This window comes from Hyposmocoma kahamanoa, unplaced genomic scaffold (genome assembly GCF_003589595.1).
Source record: "Hyposmocoma kahamanoa isolate Upper Pololo Valley unplaced genomic scaffold, ASM358959v1 224, whole genome shotgun sequence".
NCBI classification, from domain to species: domain Eukaryota; kingdom Metazoa; phylum Arthropoda; class Insecta; order Lepidoptera; family Cosmopterigidae; genus Hyposmocoma; species Hyposmocoma kahamanoa.
The window spans coordinates 10629641-10651156 of NW_020653743.1; the positions used below are offsets into that span (position 1 = coordinate 10629641).

General features: G+C 36.0%; 1 protein-coding gene across 1 annotated transcript in view; it reads left to right on the top strand.

The window, feature by feature from the left end:
* Positions 1–21516, top strand: part of LOC113228280 — a 156425-nt gene that overhangs the window by 117066 nt on the left and 17843 nt on the right. The window contains exons 2-3 of the mRNA XM_026461545.1: positions 11770–11829; positions 12463–19378. Of these exons, the coding sequence (XP_026317330.1) occupies positions 11770–11829; positions 12463–19378 (6976 nt within the window). The remainder of the gene's footprint in view (positions 1–11769; positions 11830–12462; positions 19379–21516) is intronic.

Below are 21516 nucleotides of genomic sequence, written 5' to 3' on the forward strand. Positions count from 1 at the left end.
TTAAGAAAGCTTTTTCGGTCATTATACCGTGAAAACAAAATTTTCACATTACAATAACGTGTGAACGGTGTGACCCATCCTTTTAAGAATATGAAAGAAATTTAAAAATTACCATATACTTTCGCTGTCACTTTCAATACTAGCCAGTAAGTGACACATTTATTGCATATTAAAAAGTTTTTTTTAAATTTGGAAGTGTTCTTCGATTATGGTTTTTATTGACTTGTGACCACCATATTCGAGTTTAAAAAATACTTCTATTGGGCTTTGGTATTAAGAAAACACCTTTGAAGGGAATTTTATAAAGGATAGATTTCTAAAATACTTATAATACATATTTAATTTATTCCATTATCCATGACGTGCGTTCCTCATAAGAAAACAACTATATAAAAAATTTAAGTAATTCGCAAAGAAAAAAAAACAGATTTTGTGTAGACATCAAAAATCGAAATTTTTCGACTTTATAAACTATTGTTTAATTAAAGCTAAAATAGCTAAAGGTATTATCATTACGATTACGACACCAACTGAAATGATGTCGTACATTTCAAAGTTTCAAAAAACTTTTTCCCACCAAAACTTTTCCACTTTACTTCATTTGTATAACTTTCTAAAAATGACTTTATTATTATAATGTTAAACTTACTGAATTATCACGTTGTTTTTCTACCATGATATAAATGTTTTTTTTGTGGAATTATTCTAGTAGTTTGTCATATGTAATCATAACGTAATTTATTATTACAAATATTTTATTATGATTTAAAACCATTTAAGCTGATTATATTTAACAAGCACAAAAACAAGCACGTAACAAAATGGTCCAAGAAAGAGCTTATAAGGGAAAGCTGCCCATCTTTACCTTATTTAAAAAAAAATAGTCATATCGACGTGTTTTCGCTTAAGTATGATTGTTTTCCCTTTATAAGCTTTTTCATGGACCATTTTGGTAGCAGACTGTATCAATGGGGTTCAGGTGCTATTGCGGAGGGAGCAACATTCAAAGGCAGTGTACGCACATATTATTTAAACAATGTACAGCTACGAACAAAAGAGAAAACAAACAACAACAATGATAATAACAAAGAAAAGGGCGCCAAAAACAAGTACATTTTAATTTAGAATTTCAATCTAAGACTTAAATGCTAAAAAGAGTATACATAATATATATTCAAACAGATTTGTCGCGGTTGTTACTTTTCGCTACTATTTTTTACCAGTTTCCTTAGCATTAATAGTTTTAAATAATAATAAAGTAAGTATTAAGCATTGTGAGAACAGTAACTTTGTATAAGGTGTAAAGAGGACGGATATAATTCTGAATACTCGGCTGCATTCGAAGACACGCATAGCTAGCATTGGAAAAAGGACTGCCAAAAAGAAAAGGGACTAGACTAGACGCGTCTATCGCATCTACCCACAGATATGAGCTCACACAGCAACTTATTGAATGCCGAAGAATGGCCAGCGACGACGCGTCTACGGGTTGACTTGGACGCGTGTAAACCGGGAGATGTGGAAGACGAGAGGAGAGAACCCTGCCCAAAAAGCAAACAACAATAATCTATACAATATTCATAAAACAGTTCATATTATTATAAATTATAATAAATAGAGTTACGGTTATTTTACAATTCCTTACAAGTAGTATGTATATTGACCAATTTTCCCACTATAACATAATTACATCGAGAATTACGCTCCACTGCAGACTTTCTATATTGTTATAATTGTTATTTTTATTTAACCGGCCCTAAAATGGGGACGGGTATATTTATTTTGGATTGTGAAATGTTTGTTGTTTGTTTGTGGAATGATGATGAGAAGCCGCTGCCATATTTCGAAAACAGTTTAAGGGGAAAAAGGGGCATTTTATACATATAACAGCATCAGAATATACGACAATTAGTTATCAGCAGAAGAAATTAATTCTTTACGCTGATACTGCTCTCTAGACAGATGTTCAAGGGAAATAAATGTTCATAGTCTATATTCCACAGTTCCCGTCAGTACCACCATGTTACTAAGTTACCGTGGCGAAGTATTGTATGGTAAACAGTACAAAGTGACTCGTTTCCCATACAAGGCTATTGTGCGATGGGACTATACCGACCTAGTGGCAGAATAACCTTGTCTGATGATAAATTATGGGTCTCGATAGTGTTTTGTTTGGAGAACAGGTGATTGATGTATAATTACCATATTTGTACTTCGAAGCCATTCAAACCTTGGAAAAACGTTTTAGTGGCAGTGCTCCTTGTGAAAGTGTTCGCCCAGGGAAGTTGCCATCTTACTTATTTCTGCCGCCAAGCCGTAATGTGTGCATTACTGTGTTCCAGTTTTGATGGGTAAGGGTGCTGGTGAAATTACAGTGACATGGGACTTGTTAACTTATGTCTCAGGCTGACGGGCGCAGAAGCAATTTAATTTTCAATTTAAGTTTTTGTATGTATGTAAACACTTTATTGTACACACGCCAGCAAGTCAAGCTACACATTGACGTATCTTGTTCCGTTGAAATGGAGGCGATTACAAATGTGTAGTCTGATGTGCCGTTGTCCGTACAACAAAGCAAATTATTTAACAAAGAAACAAAACGTTATTGTACAAATGCGAGCTTATAACATAAACGGATTTCTTCCAGCTAACCATTGAATAATAGAAAGGAAAGTTGGCTCCTGAGTTGGCAATAAAATCTAAATAAAAATGAGTAAATAACAATTTTAGTGCAATTACTTCAGGTTTTCTGAGACTAATTTCAGAGATTGAAATAGATACATAAAGTGTACAATACGTCCTTCTGAAATCTTTTGATGTTATAGTTAACAATCTAGTATGGGTGTGTTTAGAACTAAGGTTTTGAAATTGCAAGCGAAAATATAGCTATTTTGTTTTGATTTTTTCTATAATTTCAAAAGGGGTATTATCCACTCGATAATGTTACGTATTTGTCTAGTGAATGCCTTTTGACTCAAGTGTCGAATACTCCTAAATTGTACCTTTCGAGAAACACAGGTGTTGTGTATTCCATCTCTTTGCCGTATTTTTTTTAAGAACAACTTCTTCATGCCAGATTTATTTTATAAGCCTAGTGCATACGTAGAAGTGGTTTGGTTAATAATGCCATTTCGTCCGTAGAATTATTTTTCAATATAAATGTCTACGTTAGCCTGAATGACATCAAAACCGCAGGCATTTGACAAAAAAAAACTAAAAACATGAAATCCTTGACTGACTTAACTTCAAATTTTAAGATTTATTTCATTGTTTTTTATTGATCAATAATTTTTGTGATTTTTAAAATCTAGTTGTATTGTCACGATTTTTAGGATTTTTTGTCAATTATTTTATTTTTTGATACGGAAGTATGACTTCAATATTGTAATTAATTCATTCCACTTTGAAGTATTTTACGTTACAAATGATTGATGAGTTTTATGGGTTTAGTATTAGTGCCAGAATATGTTTTTATGATCATACGATAGGATTTTTCGAGTAAACACGTTAATGACCATCATTCAGGGAAGTACTGCCACCTTACCTATTTCTGCCGCCAAGCAGGAATCTGAACATTGCTGCGTTTCGTTTTGAATGGGACTGGTGAAATTACAGGCACATGGGACTTGTTAAGTTGTCTCTCAGAGTGACGGGCGCAATGGCAGTGCTCCTCAGCTTTTTGTGATTTAAAGTTCTTAGTGGCATTGTAACTGTTATGGACAGGCATGTCGCTTACCACCAGGTGCACGACTTGTTCATCCTTTCGTTTGGTATCATAAAAAAGTGGAATAATCGAGACAATGCACTCTTTTTTTTTTCAAATTTGTGAGCGAACAATCTAGACAGCGCGGAATTAGGAAACGATAAGCCTTTACGACCGGTATTTAATTCTGTACTCATTGTAATAATCAGCCGGGCTAAGTCCTAGTAGTAAGTCCATGGACAGCTTTGTCAACAGAGGAACCATTGTGTTTCGTGGCCGGACTTAAGAGTGTGAGTTAATATTGAATAGCTATCAATATGATAATTTTCATATGGGACTCCATACATAATTGTGTTACTAATATGAGATTATGAACTGTATCTGTCTGAAATAAATGAATTTAAAATTAATTAGTTACTAGGTATTTTAAGGATGCGAATTAACTAGATTTATTTTTTTATATAAAATAATATGTGCACTTTGACGTCCATCTCACCTGACAGAAAGTGACGATAAGGTCGGCGATGGAGCACGCACGCCTAAATGATGCCTGTTCACTCTCGTTTTGAAAAGGCCCAAGTTCAAGGAATAAGTTTTCAGGCAGGGAATTCGACTCAATAGCCGTTCGCCATATGAACTTAATTTTAACTGCCTAAATGGCCGAACGGTTACCATGTTGCATTGCCACGCAGAGGTCCCGGGTTCGATTCCCGGCCCGGTGGAAATATTTGTATGGTTTACATTTATTTCAATAGTGACTTTGGGTGTAATTTGTGGTTGTCTAATGTGTGTTTCCATGACACCCGCGATACAGGGTCTTCCTAATGTGGGACTATGATAAAAAAACCTGAAAGCGTAACGCTTCGTACGAATCCTTGGAATATCCACAACATAGGGGTGGAACTCCAGCCTCCGTCTCGTCTCCCGAAGATAGAAAGGAGAAGATAGAATTACATCCTGCGATTCCATCGCATATTTTCCGTGATATAAATAATGAGGCAACGCAACGTCGTAACAACATATATTTGTGTTTTCGGAGTGCCAATGTAACATATTGACTATTCATAAGCTCCAGATTGAGCAAACGGAATAACAAGCTATGCTAAAACAAAAACAATCAAGCAATAATATTTCACAAACTCCAAATAACTAAACACGTTTCGATTAAATCATTTGTCTTATAAACAAGGCCAGGGTACGAAATCTAATGATAGCAATGCAAGATCTAATGATATCGTTTCAATTTTCTCTAGTATTGACACCTTGCAACATTACCGGCTAGAAGTCAGACAGTCCACTTCATTGAAAGTTCAAGTCATTTATTGTAAAATAGTTGTATAAACATAGGTACAATCATATAAAAACACTCCCTACTTAAATTACATACTGGTTAACAGGTTAGACATGGTAAAAAATATTTATTTATTGTATTTGCTACAATAATAATAATATAATAATAACGCAACAGACTGATAGCCCCGCACTAGGGAAACTCTGTGTCGCGGGTGTCATGGACATACACATAGACAATCTCAAATTACACACAAACTCACCAGAGAAATAAATGTAGTAGGCTAGAAATAAATAAAAAGTAGGCCATAGGAATCGAACCCAGGACCTCTGCGTGGCAGTCCAGCACGGTAACCGTTCGGCCACGGAGGCAGTTATGCTTGCTATGCTTTATAAAGCAGTTAGGTTACATGATTTTCAATAGTATAACTGGTCAGAATTTTATATGAAGTCGAGCACGTGTGCTCTGTTCAGAAATTTAGTAGAGAGTGGTAACGACGGAACGAAGAAAAGTAAGAGTGACGAAGAAAAGGAATTAAAGAACGATTCGAAATTTCAAAGTATCCTTTTCTCTGGGTTCCTGGCCACCAGTAACCCAGAGAAAATGATGATAAAAAGGTAGGATGACGATGAAAGAGGTCGCATCGTTACAAGTCATTCGCGATTCTAAGGAAGTATCTTTAACATTTCATCTTAAACATTCGTTTTTACTAAATAAATTTAAAACTTTATTATGTAACAGCACATACTAACAATTCTGTAACTTTACAATTTAATTTGATCACATTTACATTATTTGCTACGTAACATACAGTAAACGCTTCCGATACTATTATATGTGCTTGCTGTATTTGCCTATTATTGGGTTTACACTCGAGTAATTTCTGCAGTGTTACTTTATGTCCATGTTTAATAGTGTATTTCTGTTGGCGAATATAATAAATAAACAAATAACATTGCAAATGCCTTGATGGCAAAATTTCAATTCCCTCCTAGCTCATTTTTGCTGCCCTACTTATTATAACTAACGTAATAGACATTTTAGCGCAATTGAATTATTAACGTATTTGGGAACAGCGAAACGAGCGCCATAAACCCCCTCTGATCGATTTGTTTATAGCTTATTTAGTTTGGGTTTTATTGTTAAGTAAAATGAGGGATTAACATTTTTACTAACAAAAGAAAATTTAGGTGTCAATATCTCGAAAGTTACCGAAATGCAAATGCGATAGTTATAACCATATGACATGCAGGTCAGTTTGGTGGAAATGATCTGGATTGTCCATGATGTGTAAAACGAGAATTGTTGGTATAAGATTACAACTGATACATGATTTGCGCGATGCCTCACGCGCTCGCGAGTTTTCGCGATATCTATTAATGGAAATTTTTGGTGGAAATAGATCAGGTGAGTTTCAATTCTCGTCTTGCCTCGCCGTTGGAAAAGCACCTTAAGTCTCCTACGCCTATGATTACGCTGGCTGTTCCCTTACGGAACAGAACAGTGTCGCTTTTAAAATAGAAACAAGAAGGCCTGTTGGACTGTCGTCTACTTGTGGCCGCGTGTCGGACAAGTCGTGGGCGAAAGCAACCCCATATACAGAAAACGACCATGCGGCAGACCATAGAGTCGATGGAGAGATGAGCTAGACACGCGCTTAAGAGATTGGACCGCAGTGGCGCAGAATAGAGAGGTGTGAAGAGATGGGAGGGAGGCCTTTGCCCAGCAGTACGACAGTACAGGCTTTAAAAAAAAGAGGCCTGTTGGACCAGATGTTAAAGACATTTTGGATCTCTAAATATATTCTAGTTCTCTAGGTAACGTAGCACGTTTATATCATGATGAAGGGTTTAAACTAAATCCAGTGTGCGAAATCCGTAGCTTAATGTTTATGACAGCAATACATAATAAAACAAAAATGTCTCGACTTCAGTTTTACGTGTAGTTTGTGAGAATCATAAAGTGACAATGGTAGCGCTGCAAGTAATCGAGACAAGGGTGTTGAGTCGACAGCAGTGAAAGAGGGTAGACAGATAAGTCCGTTCTTAGAGTTGTCAGTTGAGGGCTGGCCAATCAATCCGCGACTATGGAGCGTTGTAACCGTTCGAAATTATCGGGATCAAAAGTAATTCTGTGGTAATAAACCTGTTTTGTTTATTTAGTCATTCTCGAGTCTGAAAAGTCTATATTTCACTAAAATGCTGCAATGTGACGAATGTCAAAACTTAACAGGTCAAAACACTGCAATGTGGCATCCGACACGTCTATTACGTCTAAAAACGAGATGCAAAATGTCGCAACAGTTATGTGTCATCTGGAGTTAACTGTTGTGTAAATAATTGCGCGCGCGCCGCGTCGTGGGAAGCCGTCTGAGAACTTTTGATGACATCCAATTCCAAATATGAGACAATAATCGTGTACATTGATGACATTCTTTTGTTTTTCCTGTACTACTGTTAACTTTACATTATATTCACAATTACATACATTATGTACATTGTTGTAATGAATGTAACTGTGCATTAGATTTCTGTGAGTTCACGTGCACACACCAAAGTTAAATAAATAACAACGACCGGCACGAGTTCCCTTTGAGGAAAGCATTTAGATCGTAATTGTGGAATAAAAATAATGAATAGTCTGCTAGCTAGCCTTTTCGGCTATTATTGTGTTTTTTTTTAAATTTGATTTTATTTTGTGTTATTTCACTGTGTATTATCTTAAATTCCTTGTTATATTTGAATGATCTCTTCTTCTTCTGATCTCTTCCTTTTATTGAACTCTTTTTAAATTTTGAATTTTGTTTTCCAACAATATTTTACGCGATAGTAACGGCTCTAGTAATATAATAATAATCATAAGACTACCGTTATTATTAAGTAAACACTTTTGTTTTTTTGATAAACATTCACCCGGATTCTCATACCACTTGCAATAGTGCATACAAGTGCATTGACAGAGGGCTTGGTTCACCTACTGACATACTTCCTCCGTCCTGCCTGCACTTACCGGGTTACGCATCTACGTATCTCTCTCGCACGTACTAGTTTTTACTCATGCCACTTTTCCCGCCATAAAAGTTATGGGCGGGTTTCGAAACGGATTTAGGTTTCAGAATAGGTGCTTAACTTGGGAACTATTAGTCATTTGAGTGTATCTTTATTACTTTGTTTTTATGGTTTAGTGGGACATTATTCTAAGGATTTATTTACCGTAATAATAATTATTTGTCGAAATTATTGTTTTATATTGTAGAAAAAGTCTTACTTATTTAAAAAAAAAATTTGTGTATATTTCATCTAATCATAATTTGTTCCGAAAATAGGTGTAAGCAGCATACCGCAGTCATACATCCTGTTTTATTCTTAATTTTTTTTTTTTCAATAACTAATAATACTTTTTTTTTATTTATTGACTCTTATCTATTGACTTAGTTTTAGTAAAGATTTTGTACAAAATATAACTCCATCTTAAACTTTCGATCATACCAACAATGGTTAAAAGTGAAACTGTTTAAAACTAAAGTCGGTCGGTTAACCAAAAAGAACTTTTTTCAGATAAGATCTGTGTATAAAAAAGAACCATATTCCCATCGACGATAAAACATCCATTCATACAATTCGAAATTAGAACTCATTATTTTTTCTTCATTCAAATTTTGAACTTGCTCATTGGAACATATAAGCCATTTTCGTTTCATGCTTAACATTATAAAACCAGAGCGTGCGAAATAATTATTATTTTGACAGTAGCGTAATTAAACTTGTTCTAAGAAAGAGTTAGCATATTATAAACGTTATTTCTTTAAATTAAAGCTTACAATGCTAAGTCAAGAACAATCTACGGATGTTTTACTAACGGGAAATGAAATTGGTCAACTATAACATAGCTTTAAATGAATGAATCTGTTTTGCTTAATGATATTTTCATTTTCTCGTGAGAAATATGTTTTAAGAAAAAAATGTTGTAAGTAATTCAAAAAAATAACGAAATTGTTGACTTAAAGGTATTGACATAGGTACCTTGCGGTACTTTTAATCAGTTCCTAACCTGGAACCATTTCCAGGATCTAACACTTTTACTGAAGGTATGGCGGGCAGGGGCACGGAAGCCAGACGCGGAGCGCATGGCGATAGCTACGATTTGTGTCACTACTTTGTTAAGTGTCACAGTTATATGTGGCAGTTTTGTCACGTATTTGTCTCGTGATAGATATAAAAAAATTAAAGTAATTACATGAAGTGCAGAAATAATAGAACACTAATTCGATTTTCGAGTTTAAAAGTTTCAGAACTATTATTATTATTATTATTATTATTATTATTATCTGTGTGTATTTTATAGTCTCTTTAAGTTATATATTTATTCTAAATTTAAATGTGATTGTTTTTGGCGCCTTTTCTTGACTCTTGTTTGTTGTGTTGCTTTGCTCATTTGTTGTTAGCACCCACCCTTAAACCCATTCAAGAAAATTATAAAATTCTTTCCAAACTGACATCAGCGTGACTCAACCCTTTGAGCGTCAAGCATGTATTACGCCATAGCAACAATCGCTCAGCTGTTTCACATTCCCACAATTACTTTATGAATAATGGATAACATAAAGTGAAAATTAAAATTTTGAAATAGTACAAGTTATGATGTTGGTGTGATAGAGAAGAACTGTACGATTGTCTTGAGAAGGTAAAAGTTTTCTCATTGCCTGTAATTTATAAGTTACGGACAAATGTAACGGAAGTCACATTACAATTACGAATTATTTACTCTACAAATTAAATAAGAAGATTTAACTTCTTATCGTATCGATGATAATGCTTGTTATCATGGCGAAAGGATTTGCCCATTGGCGTAGGGTATTCACAGGTTGTACAGGTACACACTCAGGTTGCACCAGACGTATACAAAAGTAATGGTCCTACGTCGTGCGGGGTCGTTCTTTTCGTGCACCCCAAAGTGGAATTATCTGTATAGATAAAAATGCTCGGGCAACAAACTTTCTTATCTTTTTTCGGTGTATTAACTTCTTGAGGATTGAATTTTATTCAATTTACCCCAGAGGTATATGAGAATGGCACTATAACCTATGCAAGCAATTTACGTAGCCCATTTACGTAGATTTTATCCGGTTCTCAAAAGGTTATTGCCTTAGGTGAGCTGCCCCGGGTGCACGTAGGTGCAGCGGCCTCTTTATTGTCCAGATAGGTACCGGAGCAATTGGAACGCTCACTTCCCGAAGCCGAAGAGTCTCTCCAGTTTCCAGAAACCGGAGGATATCTAGCTCATCCTCTACTAGCTCTCCGGGCTAGTGCAGGAGATGTCGGTCGCAATATCCCGTGACAATGTCCGGATATAGCTTTCGACTTCAAGGGCAAATTACGTGCTCCTCGCTCTAGGTCCTCGTCTCTAGACCGCTACTAAGAATTATTAATCAGTAAGCAAATTATTTGTTTTTTTTACTGAATCTCTAAATAAATTATTATGTTACGACGTTGTCGAATCTGACACCAATACAACAGCGCACGCGCCCAATGTTTGTGTGCGTAGATACGCCGCATTACAATGTATTTTAACTTGTCACGATTATTTTATGGACCAACTTGGAACTTAGCATCCTTTTTGTATGTACGACCTTGCTAAAAGTAAACTTTCTATTAAACATCTGATCAATGTAGGTTAACGTAACGAATCAAATCGATGTCGTAATCAATTGAATCGGTTCATTTTTTCAGCTTTTTCTAGGCCGTCTATTATTATTATCGTTTTGTGACAAATGCCTTTTTTGTTTGGTTAAGTTTTTGAGTTTTTGTTACAAGATAACTGGGGCTTAACTTTAAAAATAAAAATTACAAGCCATGACACTTTTATCTAGAATACATGGGAAGGTTTTAAATTTATAATGTTTAACTAACTAACTGGTAACTGGGGGGCTTTTCTAGTTAAAATCAAGTTGGAAATGGCACTGATATAATCTAAGATCTGGCTAAGCCAAAACCAGCTTCTAGAAACACTAGGTTGTGACCAACCAATCGTCAAGGACCTAGGATAGTTCTTACATTATTTTGCGTACTACTATGTTTTTCTTTCTCAATGAACAAGTCGTGCGTCTGGTGGTAAGCAACACGCAAGTCCATGAGAGTTGCAGAAACCTACCAATCAGAGCTTTAATCGTAATCATTTGAATCACTGCCGCCCGTCACCCTGAGACATAAGTTGACAAGTCCCATGTGCCTGTAATTTCACCAGCACCTTAAAACCGGACCACGGTTCACATTACTGCTTGGCGGCATAGGTAAGGTGGCAGTACTTCCCTGGACGAACTCTTTCCCAAGGAACTATACTGCTACTAAAATGTGACCATGTGATGTAAAGTATCCAAAACATTGGGTTGTGTTAAACATATATATAAGCAATTTTAAATCTGGAATAAATAGTTTTATTTCCAATGATTTAAATATGAGCTTCGTCGGTGTTTTATAGAAATGGGCGAAAGACCCATTTCGAAAAACAATTCAAGGGTTTTTCAAAATTTCATGTGTAACGTCTTAACGACAGTTTTAAAATATGTTTTGAAATTCAATTTTGGTTTTAATTTAAGTTTAGGTTCTAAAATTGAATTTAAAACAGGACGTAAATATTTTAAAACAGATGTGAAAAACGAAAGTTCCCTTACAAATTTTTCGGAATGGCGCTTTCGCCCTTTGTACAAAACACCAACAAGATATTGGTTTTCCTGTATAAAATTGTCAATAAACAATTTATTTTTTTATTATTACAGATATAAATAATGACGAAGAACTAACAAGGATAAAAAGGGAAAATGTTCCGGAAAACAGGGGTGAGTGATCACTGTTGTTATAACCGCTCTATTTTCTGTAAAAATAAACTCTTCTTATATATTTGCTTGAATGATATCTTTGTGGTATAAAATGCATTATTACTTTTATAATTGGCCATACTTCTATTGAAAGCATATTTTAATGTTTATTGCATTGCTCTCTTTCATCTTCTTTTTATTTCTTGCGATCTTTGTAAATTATAGAATCTTTGAAGTTCATGATTCTATAATTGCCGTGATTAAAACTAATATCATCTTGACGAATTGCATAAGAAGTAAAACAATGTTGCTTTTGAAATTTTACTGAAATGTCTTACTTACGTTCTATCGATTACTTCTAGACGTATAACGTTATGCTTGACGGTACGTGCAAATTACGATACATAGAATCATGAACTTCAATAATAGAAATGAATAAAAATAACTGTACAAAACTAGTGCTAACAATAAAAGTTTCTATCTTTATCTATTAGTCTTTTATGCTCTTTTATTGCATTATTAAATGTATGTTTTTTCTTTCTCTTTCAAATCTAATCCGGGCGTGGAACATCAACTCAAATGGACTTTGTAAAAATAATGCACCTCCAACGATCCTACCCACGACTTGGAAACGACACGACTAACCAACGACAGACTTGACAGTACTCCTCGTAAACGACAAAGCGAAAGAATACAATACGAAGATTGGACGTTACCATAGTGTGAAACCTCTTATTGGCTTACTCACGTCTACGGCAAGAACTTTTATCCAAGATGGAGTAACAACTGAGTTTGCTACACAAATCTTAGGAACTACTCTTAATAATGGTCGGATCTATGCTCAGCTTTTGACAAAGTCGTCCCTTATACTTTATAATAAACCTTCCAATGTAGAAGATTCTGTGGTTGTCAAACCCACACGCGTACATTCTGCTTTTGATGGCGAATGGAACGTCAAGCAAGATCTAGGCTTCATTGACCCGGAAAAGTTTATACTCAAGAACACTGATTATTTAGCGCCTAGCAGTAAAATGGACATAGTTTACGCTAGTAAAGCTTCTCAGGATAATATTAAATATTGGAGTCCTCCTACCTCTTCTGACAATCAGGATAATCAAATCTATGATGAACCAACTGGAAGGAGAGTACAAGCAGTTAACGAAATTCCTAGATACAGTCCCAATGAAGCCTTCAACTTCCTTGACGGTCCAGCAGATAACGAAAAAAAAATTGATTTAGTCTTACAACCTTCAATTTTAGAAAGTGTAAGTACATTACACCGTCAAAGTAAAGCTTATGAGGTAGACACAGAACCTATTAAAGTAGATTCTCGTGTAAAAGATGATACATTGAACGAATCAGCGATTGTTAAGGTTAAGCCCAATAACGATTTGCCAACATTTACGATAAAAAACGAATTTTCTCCGATATTTTATTACATTGACAACGTTGAGACCCGTAGCTCTGCGCAGCAAGCCGGCTTACAAACAAAACTCCCTAAGAAATTGTTCGGACAAAAAAGCGAGCCTAGACCAAAGAAAACTTTCACGTATGCTGGATTTGCTGATTTCACAACTATTGTAGGTGACACAGTCATTATCTTCACACCTAACACTGAAATAGGTAGTCCTCAAAATCCTGGCGAAGTTAATGTATTCCCATCTGCCAAGCGTGTGGATAAACTAGCTTCCAAAATAACCTTCTTATCCGCTGATATTCCTGTTGCTACATCCACATATAAAGCTCATGAATATAATACTGCTACTAAACTTACTACTCCTGGTAGTGACGATAATAGATCCGAGAAGGCTCTATACAACGACGAAGAGAGCTTGAAGAAGGTTCTCTATGAAGTTGACAAGATGCCAGATTCCATTAGTGTGCAGTATAATAATGGTTTTGATCTAAACTTAGACGTCATTCAACCTTCAGAGGCAGCGGTGATAACTACTGAAAGTACTCGACTTACTGATAATCTTGAAGTTATTCCTATTCAGGATGTTAATGCCCAAGCTACTGAATCTTTACCTCCTCTAAAACCTACTGCTACTATTATAGAGGATTCTAAGGAATCTGTTGTAACTGAAAGCGATATTTTGGATATGTTCACCAATTCTGAAGAAGAAGTAGACAATACTGCCGCAGAAGTTACAGAAAAGGAAGAAGAAAACGAAGACACGATTACTGAAACTTTGGACATTATGACTACGACTGAAAGTGGTCACAGCGAAGAATCTGAGGAAATTGAGACCACTACAGAAACGAAACATGATATCTCAGATGATGTTATTTGTACCGATGGTTTGGAGATTCAGTCGACAATGACAACTGCTTACAAAACTTTAACCTATTTGACAACTTATTTTATTCCTGTAGAGAGTACTGAGACAACTACCTCGGTGAAATCTAATGTTGTAGTTGAAAGTAATGTAGGATACCTTACTAATACTGTTTGCAGAACGAATATTGATATTAACCCTACAGAAGTTATTTCTGTAGATATAAAATCTTCTGTTCATAGTAGTTTGGAACAACATGAATCTTCATCTGAGGAAACTGTAGTCAAATCTCCTCCAGCTGAAGCATCTACGGAGAGTGCATTTAAAACTACACAGTCTGATGCAGCTACTACTCAAGAAGAACAAGAAGTTAGTTCTGTAGAGAACCAAACTAACGCCGAAGTGTCAGAAGCAAAAGAAACGACAAGCACTACATCCACAACAACCACAGAGCGTGTCGACATATCTGTAAGCACTGAAAAATCTACTACACCCGTTGAAAAAACTACACCCAAAGGCGAAGACGATGTATTGAGTGAAGAAAATGAAATTGATCTAATTTACAAGACTTTGTACACTACTTATACTTACTTCACAACTTTCTTCGGTGATCAGACATCAAGTGTAGCCAGTCACAAATCTGTGGTTACAAATATCATTACTTCAACCATCAACCTTTCCAAATTGGACCCATCATTACTTGGAGCTTTCGACGATGACGAAATAGCGCCAACTAGCGTAGGAATCGGTCGACCCACAGAATCATTTGCTATTAATAGCATTATTGACCTAGTTAAGAACAAAGATGTTATCGAATCAGTCGAAAATGATGATAGGTACAGTTCGCAAACTCCGACTCCTTCTTTAAGCGATGATGTTATCGCTAGTATCAAACCTGATGCAGTGAAAACATACTATACAACTTATACATTCTTTACAACGATTTATGTTGGCTCAGATGCTAATATATGCAGTAGGAGCGAGGTATATACCAACTATGTCGGACCTGATGAACTCATACCAACAAAAGTAAATCCTTTGGCTGTACAAAATACAAGAGCTCAATTTGACTTTAGAAACTGTAAGCAAGTGAAACGTACTCCACCAGTAAATCCCGAAGAGAATTCTTCTATTGAAACTAGTGTTAGTATGGAACAGAAAAACCAATCAGAAGAAACAAGCAAGGAAATTAGCAAGGAAAGTAGTCCACAACAACCTACAAAGCCCCTTGAGGTAGATATGCTATTCAGCGTTGAATCAAATCCTGTAGAAACTGAAAACTCCTATGTTACTGATGTAAAATCCTCTTCTTCGAAAGGTGAAAGGAAGTATTTAGAAAATAACAATGTCTTAGATGATCAAATTAGTTCAGAAAGCAACATAGAAGAAATCATGCCGTCACCTACTTTGTTACTCCAAACTAGTTACACTACATTTACTTATTTCACTACAATGTACATTGGTAAAGACTCTAGTAAAGTGAAGAGTCGTCTTGAAACTATTACTAACGTTGTCACTGAAACTATAATGCCCAAGAAAGAATTGGAAGAGGAGAATAATTTACCTATCACTTATTATACGACGTTCACTTATTGGACTACATTGTATAAAGATAAATCCACAACAATCACAAGTCGCGAAGAGATTGTTTCCAATGTCGTTACACCTTCAGTTCAAGCAGTACCCACAGTTAGTCCCATTGATACCACACCAATTGATGTTGACAGCGTTTTGCCACCAAAAGACTTAGAAGTTGAATTAAAACCTTCTTTAGTAGATGACAGTTTGGAGCACGATGACGGTAAAGCTACTTTCTATACTACATACACTTATTTCACTACATTCTATTCTGGCAATACATCTCAAGTTAGAAGTAGCTTAGAAACCGTTACCAATATTGTCGATAATACTAAGGTTGTTGAAGATAATCAACTAGGACGTAAAGTACCAACGGGGCCAGCGGATAAAAATCTTGTCCAAGATAATGAAAAGGGTAAAAAACCCATTATTTCTCCAACAATAGTCAAAGAAGAGATTAAGCCCACAAAACAACCGGATCTTGGCTCAGTAGCACCTTCAGTACTCGTGGGTACTTATATTGACAACCTATTCGCTGAAGTAAAATCAGGTGACACGACGACACAAAATTCGAATAGTGAAAAGAAAATATTGTTTTCACAAGTAGCTGTGATATCTGGAGATTCTACTGTAGTAACAAGTGACAACAAGACTTTGGATACTGAAAAGGCTATTGGCTCTACTACTGCGACAACTGCTGAAGGATCTATTATTACACCTGCTCCTGAAGTTATACAGAGCTCAGTTAGTGAAGCCGAAACGTCCACAGATTTTAAATCTGAAGACGAAGAAGAAGATGAAGATGGTAACTCAAGAAAGAAGAGTCGACTTACGTTTACTACTAAGAAACCTACGTTCACCCCAGTAATTATACCTTTCGCTTCAAGGAACAGGCCAACTTTTAGTCCTAAGCGTGTTCCTTCACCTAGCGCCACAACTATTACCAGGCAAGATTTTACGCCCACTATCACGGCTACGCCAACACTGAAATCTGTTAGAGCTTCAGGATTTGGTGGAAGCCGAGGCAGAGCTTCAGCGGTGCCTGGTTCTTTAGCACCAGGAAGACGGTTTTCAGGGCGAAATAGCGCAATCGTCAATATTTCAGGTAATATCCCATCTGCTTCAAGGTCTGGTAGCTTTGGTAGAGGATCTATTCAACCTACTTCAAGACGAACTGGTTTTAGATCTAGTTCTTTAAGAGGAAGCGTAGATTTCGCTAGTAGGTCCGCAGTTCCAAGAATAAGACCAACCGCAACGTCAAGGTTGAGAGGTGGACGTCAATCTGCATCAATATCTCTGCCACCACCTGACCAAAATGAGTCTGAGACACCTGCGACTCAACAGGAAGAAAACGCAACTGAGTCTTTAGATGAAGTAACCGAAGTTCCAACTAGGACTACAAACAATCCGCTTTTAAGATTCAGAAGACCACCAATAGCCAGACAACCAGGTACTGCTATTACTCCCAGATCTACAACCCCGTCAGCAAGACGGGGCTCATTTACTACCCGTGGTCGTTTAACAACTACTACTAGAAGGACAACAACTCGCTCTACTGCAAATCCACTTCTTTCTTTAAGGCGGCAGAGACCTAATGCGTTGTTCCCACGACGCAACTTATTTAAACAACCAGAACCTGAACCGGAGGAAGAAATTAAGGAAAATGAACAAAAGGTTGAAAACAGCGGAGAAGATGTCGAGGAGGATGAAGAATTTGAAGGAGACAATGACTATGAATCTTCCAACAGAAAGGAACAACAAGTATCCACACCAACTACACCAGCAACAAAAAAATCTAATGCAGTACAAATACGACCCTTCACTTTCAGACGTCGTACAAAGCGTCAAGTTGATTATGGAAATAGGAAGTTTTCCAACTTTAGAAGACCAGGAGCTAGAAGTACAAGTAGGCCTGAAACAGAACCTGAAACCGAAGCACCTGTAACACAAAAACAAAGAACGGCTAACAGATACAGCTCTAGAATTTCGACCAATACTAGGGCGACAACCGCAGCTTCTCCGAAATCTTCAGCTAGACAGCCTTTTATTGTCCGAGGAGAAAGTAGAGTTACGACAACAGCAGCTCCTGCTTACAGACGAGGAAAGACAAGGCCTTCATCAAGAACTACAACTATTTCATCAAGGCCAAAAGCACCTAGATTATCAAAGAGTTCAGAAAGGACAAGATCCAGTAGTTCTAGGTCCAACGGTAGATCACGAACTCGTACAACTACTAGTAGAGCTTCGAGCAGACAAAGAGGATCTCACGAGAATTTCAGCGGAGAGAGGTACAACAATTATAACAACATTGTGAATGATGGAAAATTCACTATCACTCACCATATTCCTACTGAAGTAACTATTCCAATTGTTAATGGCAAAATAACAGAGTACAAAAGCGTTATATCCGCTACAACTAAGTTAGACACATTGCTTCAAAATCAAGTATCTACTTCTATTGGCCCACTGGGTCCTCAATTAGTTCTTGTTTCTGAAGCCACAGAAGTAGTTGAGAATGGTGCAACAAAATTGATTAAATTCCTTCTTCACGCGACTCCTACTACTACTGTGATTTTTACGCCAACCACTATTAGAGGACGTAAAACATCCTACTCCCATATTTTACCAAGCACTGTTTACAATGTAGAGCCAGTTACACAGACTATAACACCGGAAATTAATGCAAATGTTCCATTAGCTAACCTTTTGCTTTCTCAACTACTTCTTGGCAATCAACAGCCTGCAATCAACCCTCTCTTAGCACTTCCAGGACAGGGCTTGATTCCGCAGCAACCAGTAGTACAAACGCCTGTAACAGAATACAAAACACGCACCACAACTTACGTTACAACTATCGTCGATAATAGGGAAACTGTTTTGACGGTTACTTTTAGAGCTACACCAATAGAAACAACGATTATAGATCCCACGACAAGTGTGGTCACTGCTACTGAATATATTACTGAAACGGTGGTAACTACACCTACTGCTTTAGCAGGACCTCAACCTCAATTCAATTCTTTACTCCTACCTTTATTACTTCAACAACAGCAACAGCAACAAGCTGCTGCCGTCCCTCTGCAAACCGCTAACCCTCTTCTAGGGATTGCAACGCCAGGTCTCGGAACTTCGGACCTCAGTCTCCTCCAAAACAATGTATTAAGCAACGATATATACAGTAATAGCCCAAAGCCTAATATTCTGTCGGATTTAAATAGTAACGAAGACTTTTCTGAAGATGTTGCGGATTATAAGGAAGATGCACCTCCTCCGCCTCCTCCTAAACGTGTACGAAATAAGCCAAAAGCACCTAAGCCACCTCCACCAAAAAAAACAAGCGTAGTTACGTTATATGTATCAGGAAGACATCCTGGAGAATTCAGCACAGTTCTTTCCACAGTTGTAACAGATGACACCCAAACGATAAGGAAACGTGAGGCAATTTATTACGAAGATGTCGATATCCAACCATCTGTTCTGCCTACAGTCTCTGAGTTATTGAGCTCACATGATGATAGCAATTTAGATAACTCAATCGTATCTGATATTGAAAGCTACTTGGAAAACAAAAATCAGGCAGAAACTCAGAGTCTTGAGAGCATCGTAGGAGAAGTAAATAAGCACATTAAATACGACGCATCACCAACATACGTTGTGAAATTAGTAAACCCATCTGCGATTACAGATATACAGAGTTCTGTGGATGAAATATCGTGAAAGCCGAACAAAACATTAGGTGTATAAAGTAGTACCAGAGCTGAAACATACTGGGCAACAAATACTGAAACTTACTCAAACAAAAAAGGGCGACCTTTTGTCAATGTAAAAGAACATTTCTTCTTTGACAATAGGCCGATTTGTCGCCATGTATGTTTCACCTCTAAGTTATTTATTATCCACTGTATCATATTAAGTTAAATAATAGTGCCTTATAGATTTAAAACTTAGTTTATAAGAACAAAATACTCTTTTTGTACTTGAATAGATTAATATTTCGTTTTTATGATCACCAAAAATGTAAGTCTTCATGTTACCAGGTTCTTTAGCTCGTGACGTGATGCAAAAATTGTGTATATCTGTTATAGTCTACCGACGTCTAGGTGGCCGTGTGCTAAGTTTGTGAGCGACGAACGTAGGAAGATTGTGTGTCCGAAAGATTGTGTGTATTTCTATCGGGGTTCGAAATTATTAAGATATTTATTTTCTTTCATAATTATTATTATAATTATCTGTTAATTGATTCACAGTTTTGTCTCTTTAATTTTTGACTAAAAATGACAAGCAGTGAGAAAAAATAAGAAAACAGGAAAATGTTTAAGAAAACGATTTATTGATTTGTGACATTTTTTGAGATTGACATTTGACACGTTTCAATACGTCTTCGATACCAATACATAACACGACATTGCTGACAGTAGGATTTTGTTGTTATAAATTTCAAGACAATTATCAAGATATACTTACTTATCAAGATAATTATCATAATAATTATTATGATAATTATCACTTCGAACCCGGATTTCTAACAATATTGTGACACAATTGTCTCCCCGCCTGTCGCTCTCTTACTTAATCTATTATAGTATTTGTAGGTAACATAACACTGCCTATAAATAAGTCTTTAGAATTATGTACTTGATTATCTAAAATACCTTTTGTAATACTCGTATTTCTCTCGCTTCAACTGTAAATGGCAAAATACGACTTAATGAGTGTTAAAATAAATAAAATATTTGTAAAATTATGATTCGTATTTTTTATTTTAATACAATTCACTCTTGCTTATTTAAAATATAGTATCATCAGAAGATAAAATAGATGAAGACATCTTTGTCCGTTGTTTTGTTGTTTCTTTGTTTGTTGTGCATTACGTACTTACTAGCAAAAAACTTTATTAAAAACATCAAGTTTAATCATTATTAAGAAAATGTTAAGTTTTTTCAATTAAGAAGTGACCAAACTAAAATTAATAATACATGTCATTTAAAATTTCGTTAAATGAAGTTTCGACTGTAAATAGTGTTTAAAAATTATATTTAATGTTAAAATAATAACTTTTCAATAATTATTTTTTTTAAGGTATTCTGAAAATTGAGCTGAAATACCATGAAATACTTAACGGATAACTTCAGTAAAACAAATATTTACAATGAAATTCCAACCAAAATTGTAATGCGCATGGCATAACTAATTTTTGATGTCAATCTAAAATAATTTGTGTACCATTGTCAAAAATAGCAAATAAAAAAAACACATTTGAGTTTTTTTAATACACGGCCAGATAACAAACAGGTTGCATGCTTGAACGCACTTTAAAAAAATACCAATGACCGTTATGAAACTTGACACAATCATGACGTTCCCGACATGACCGGACTACCTGAAGACTCCGACCCTCGCAAGGGGAAGGCACCCTGAGCTGAGGCTCTTCCACATCCCGAGATCTTAACCTTAGGAGGTGAGTCCATTAATGTTATTTGTAGTTTGTATTATATTGCCTTGTGTAGTTGACATGTACTCACAGCTCTACGTAATTTGTTTAATTTCATAAATCGAGGCTACGTCCAATGACAACTAAACCGCAGTGTACTTTGGCGCTGTTGTCATATTATGCCAAATAAAATTGGTCGTAGCCTTGATAAAATGACACACCAATAAGAAATGAACTTGCACTAATAAATTTCCGTGTTGTCTTTAGATTACTAACCAATAGTATTTTTATAGTAAGAACGACTTAAATAATATGATCTTATTGCACACTACGTCTGAAGTGTCATTTTATCTCTAAGTAAGTTAAAAAAGTAGGTAAGATAATAATCTCAGTACAGAGTACTAAAAAAACCGACCTCAA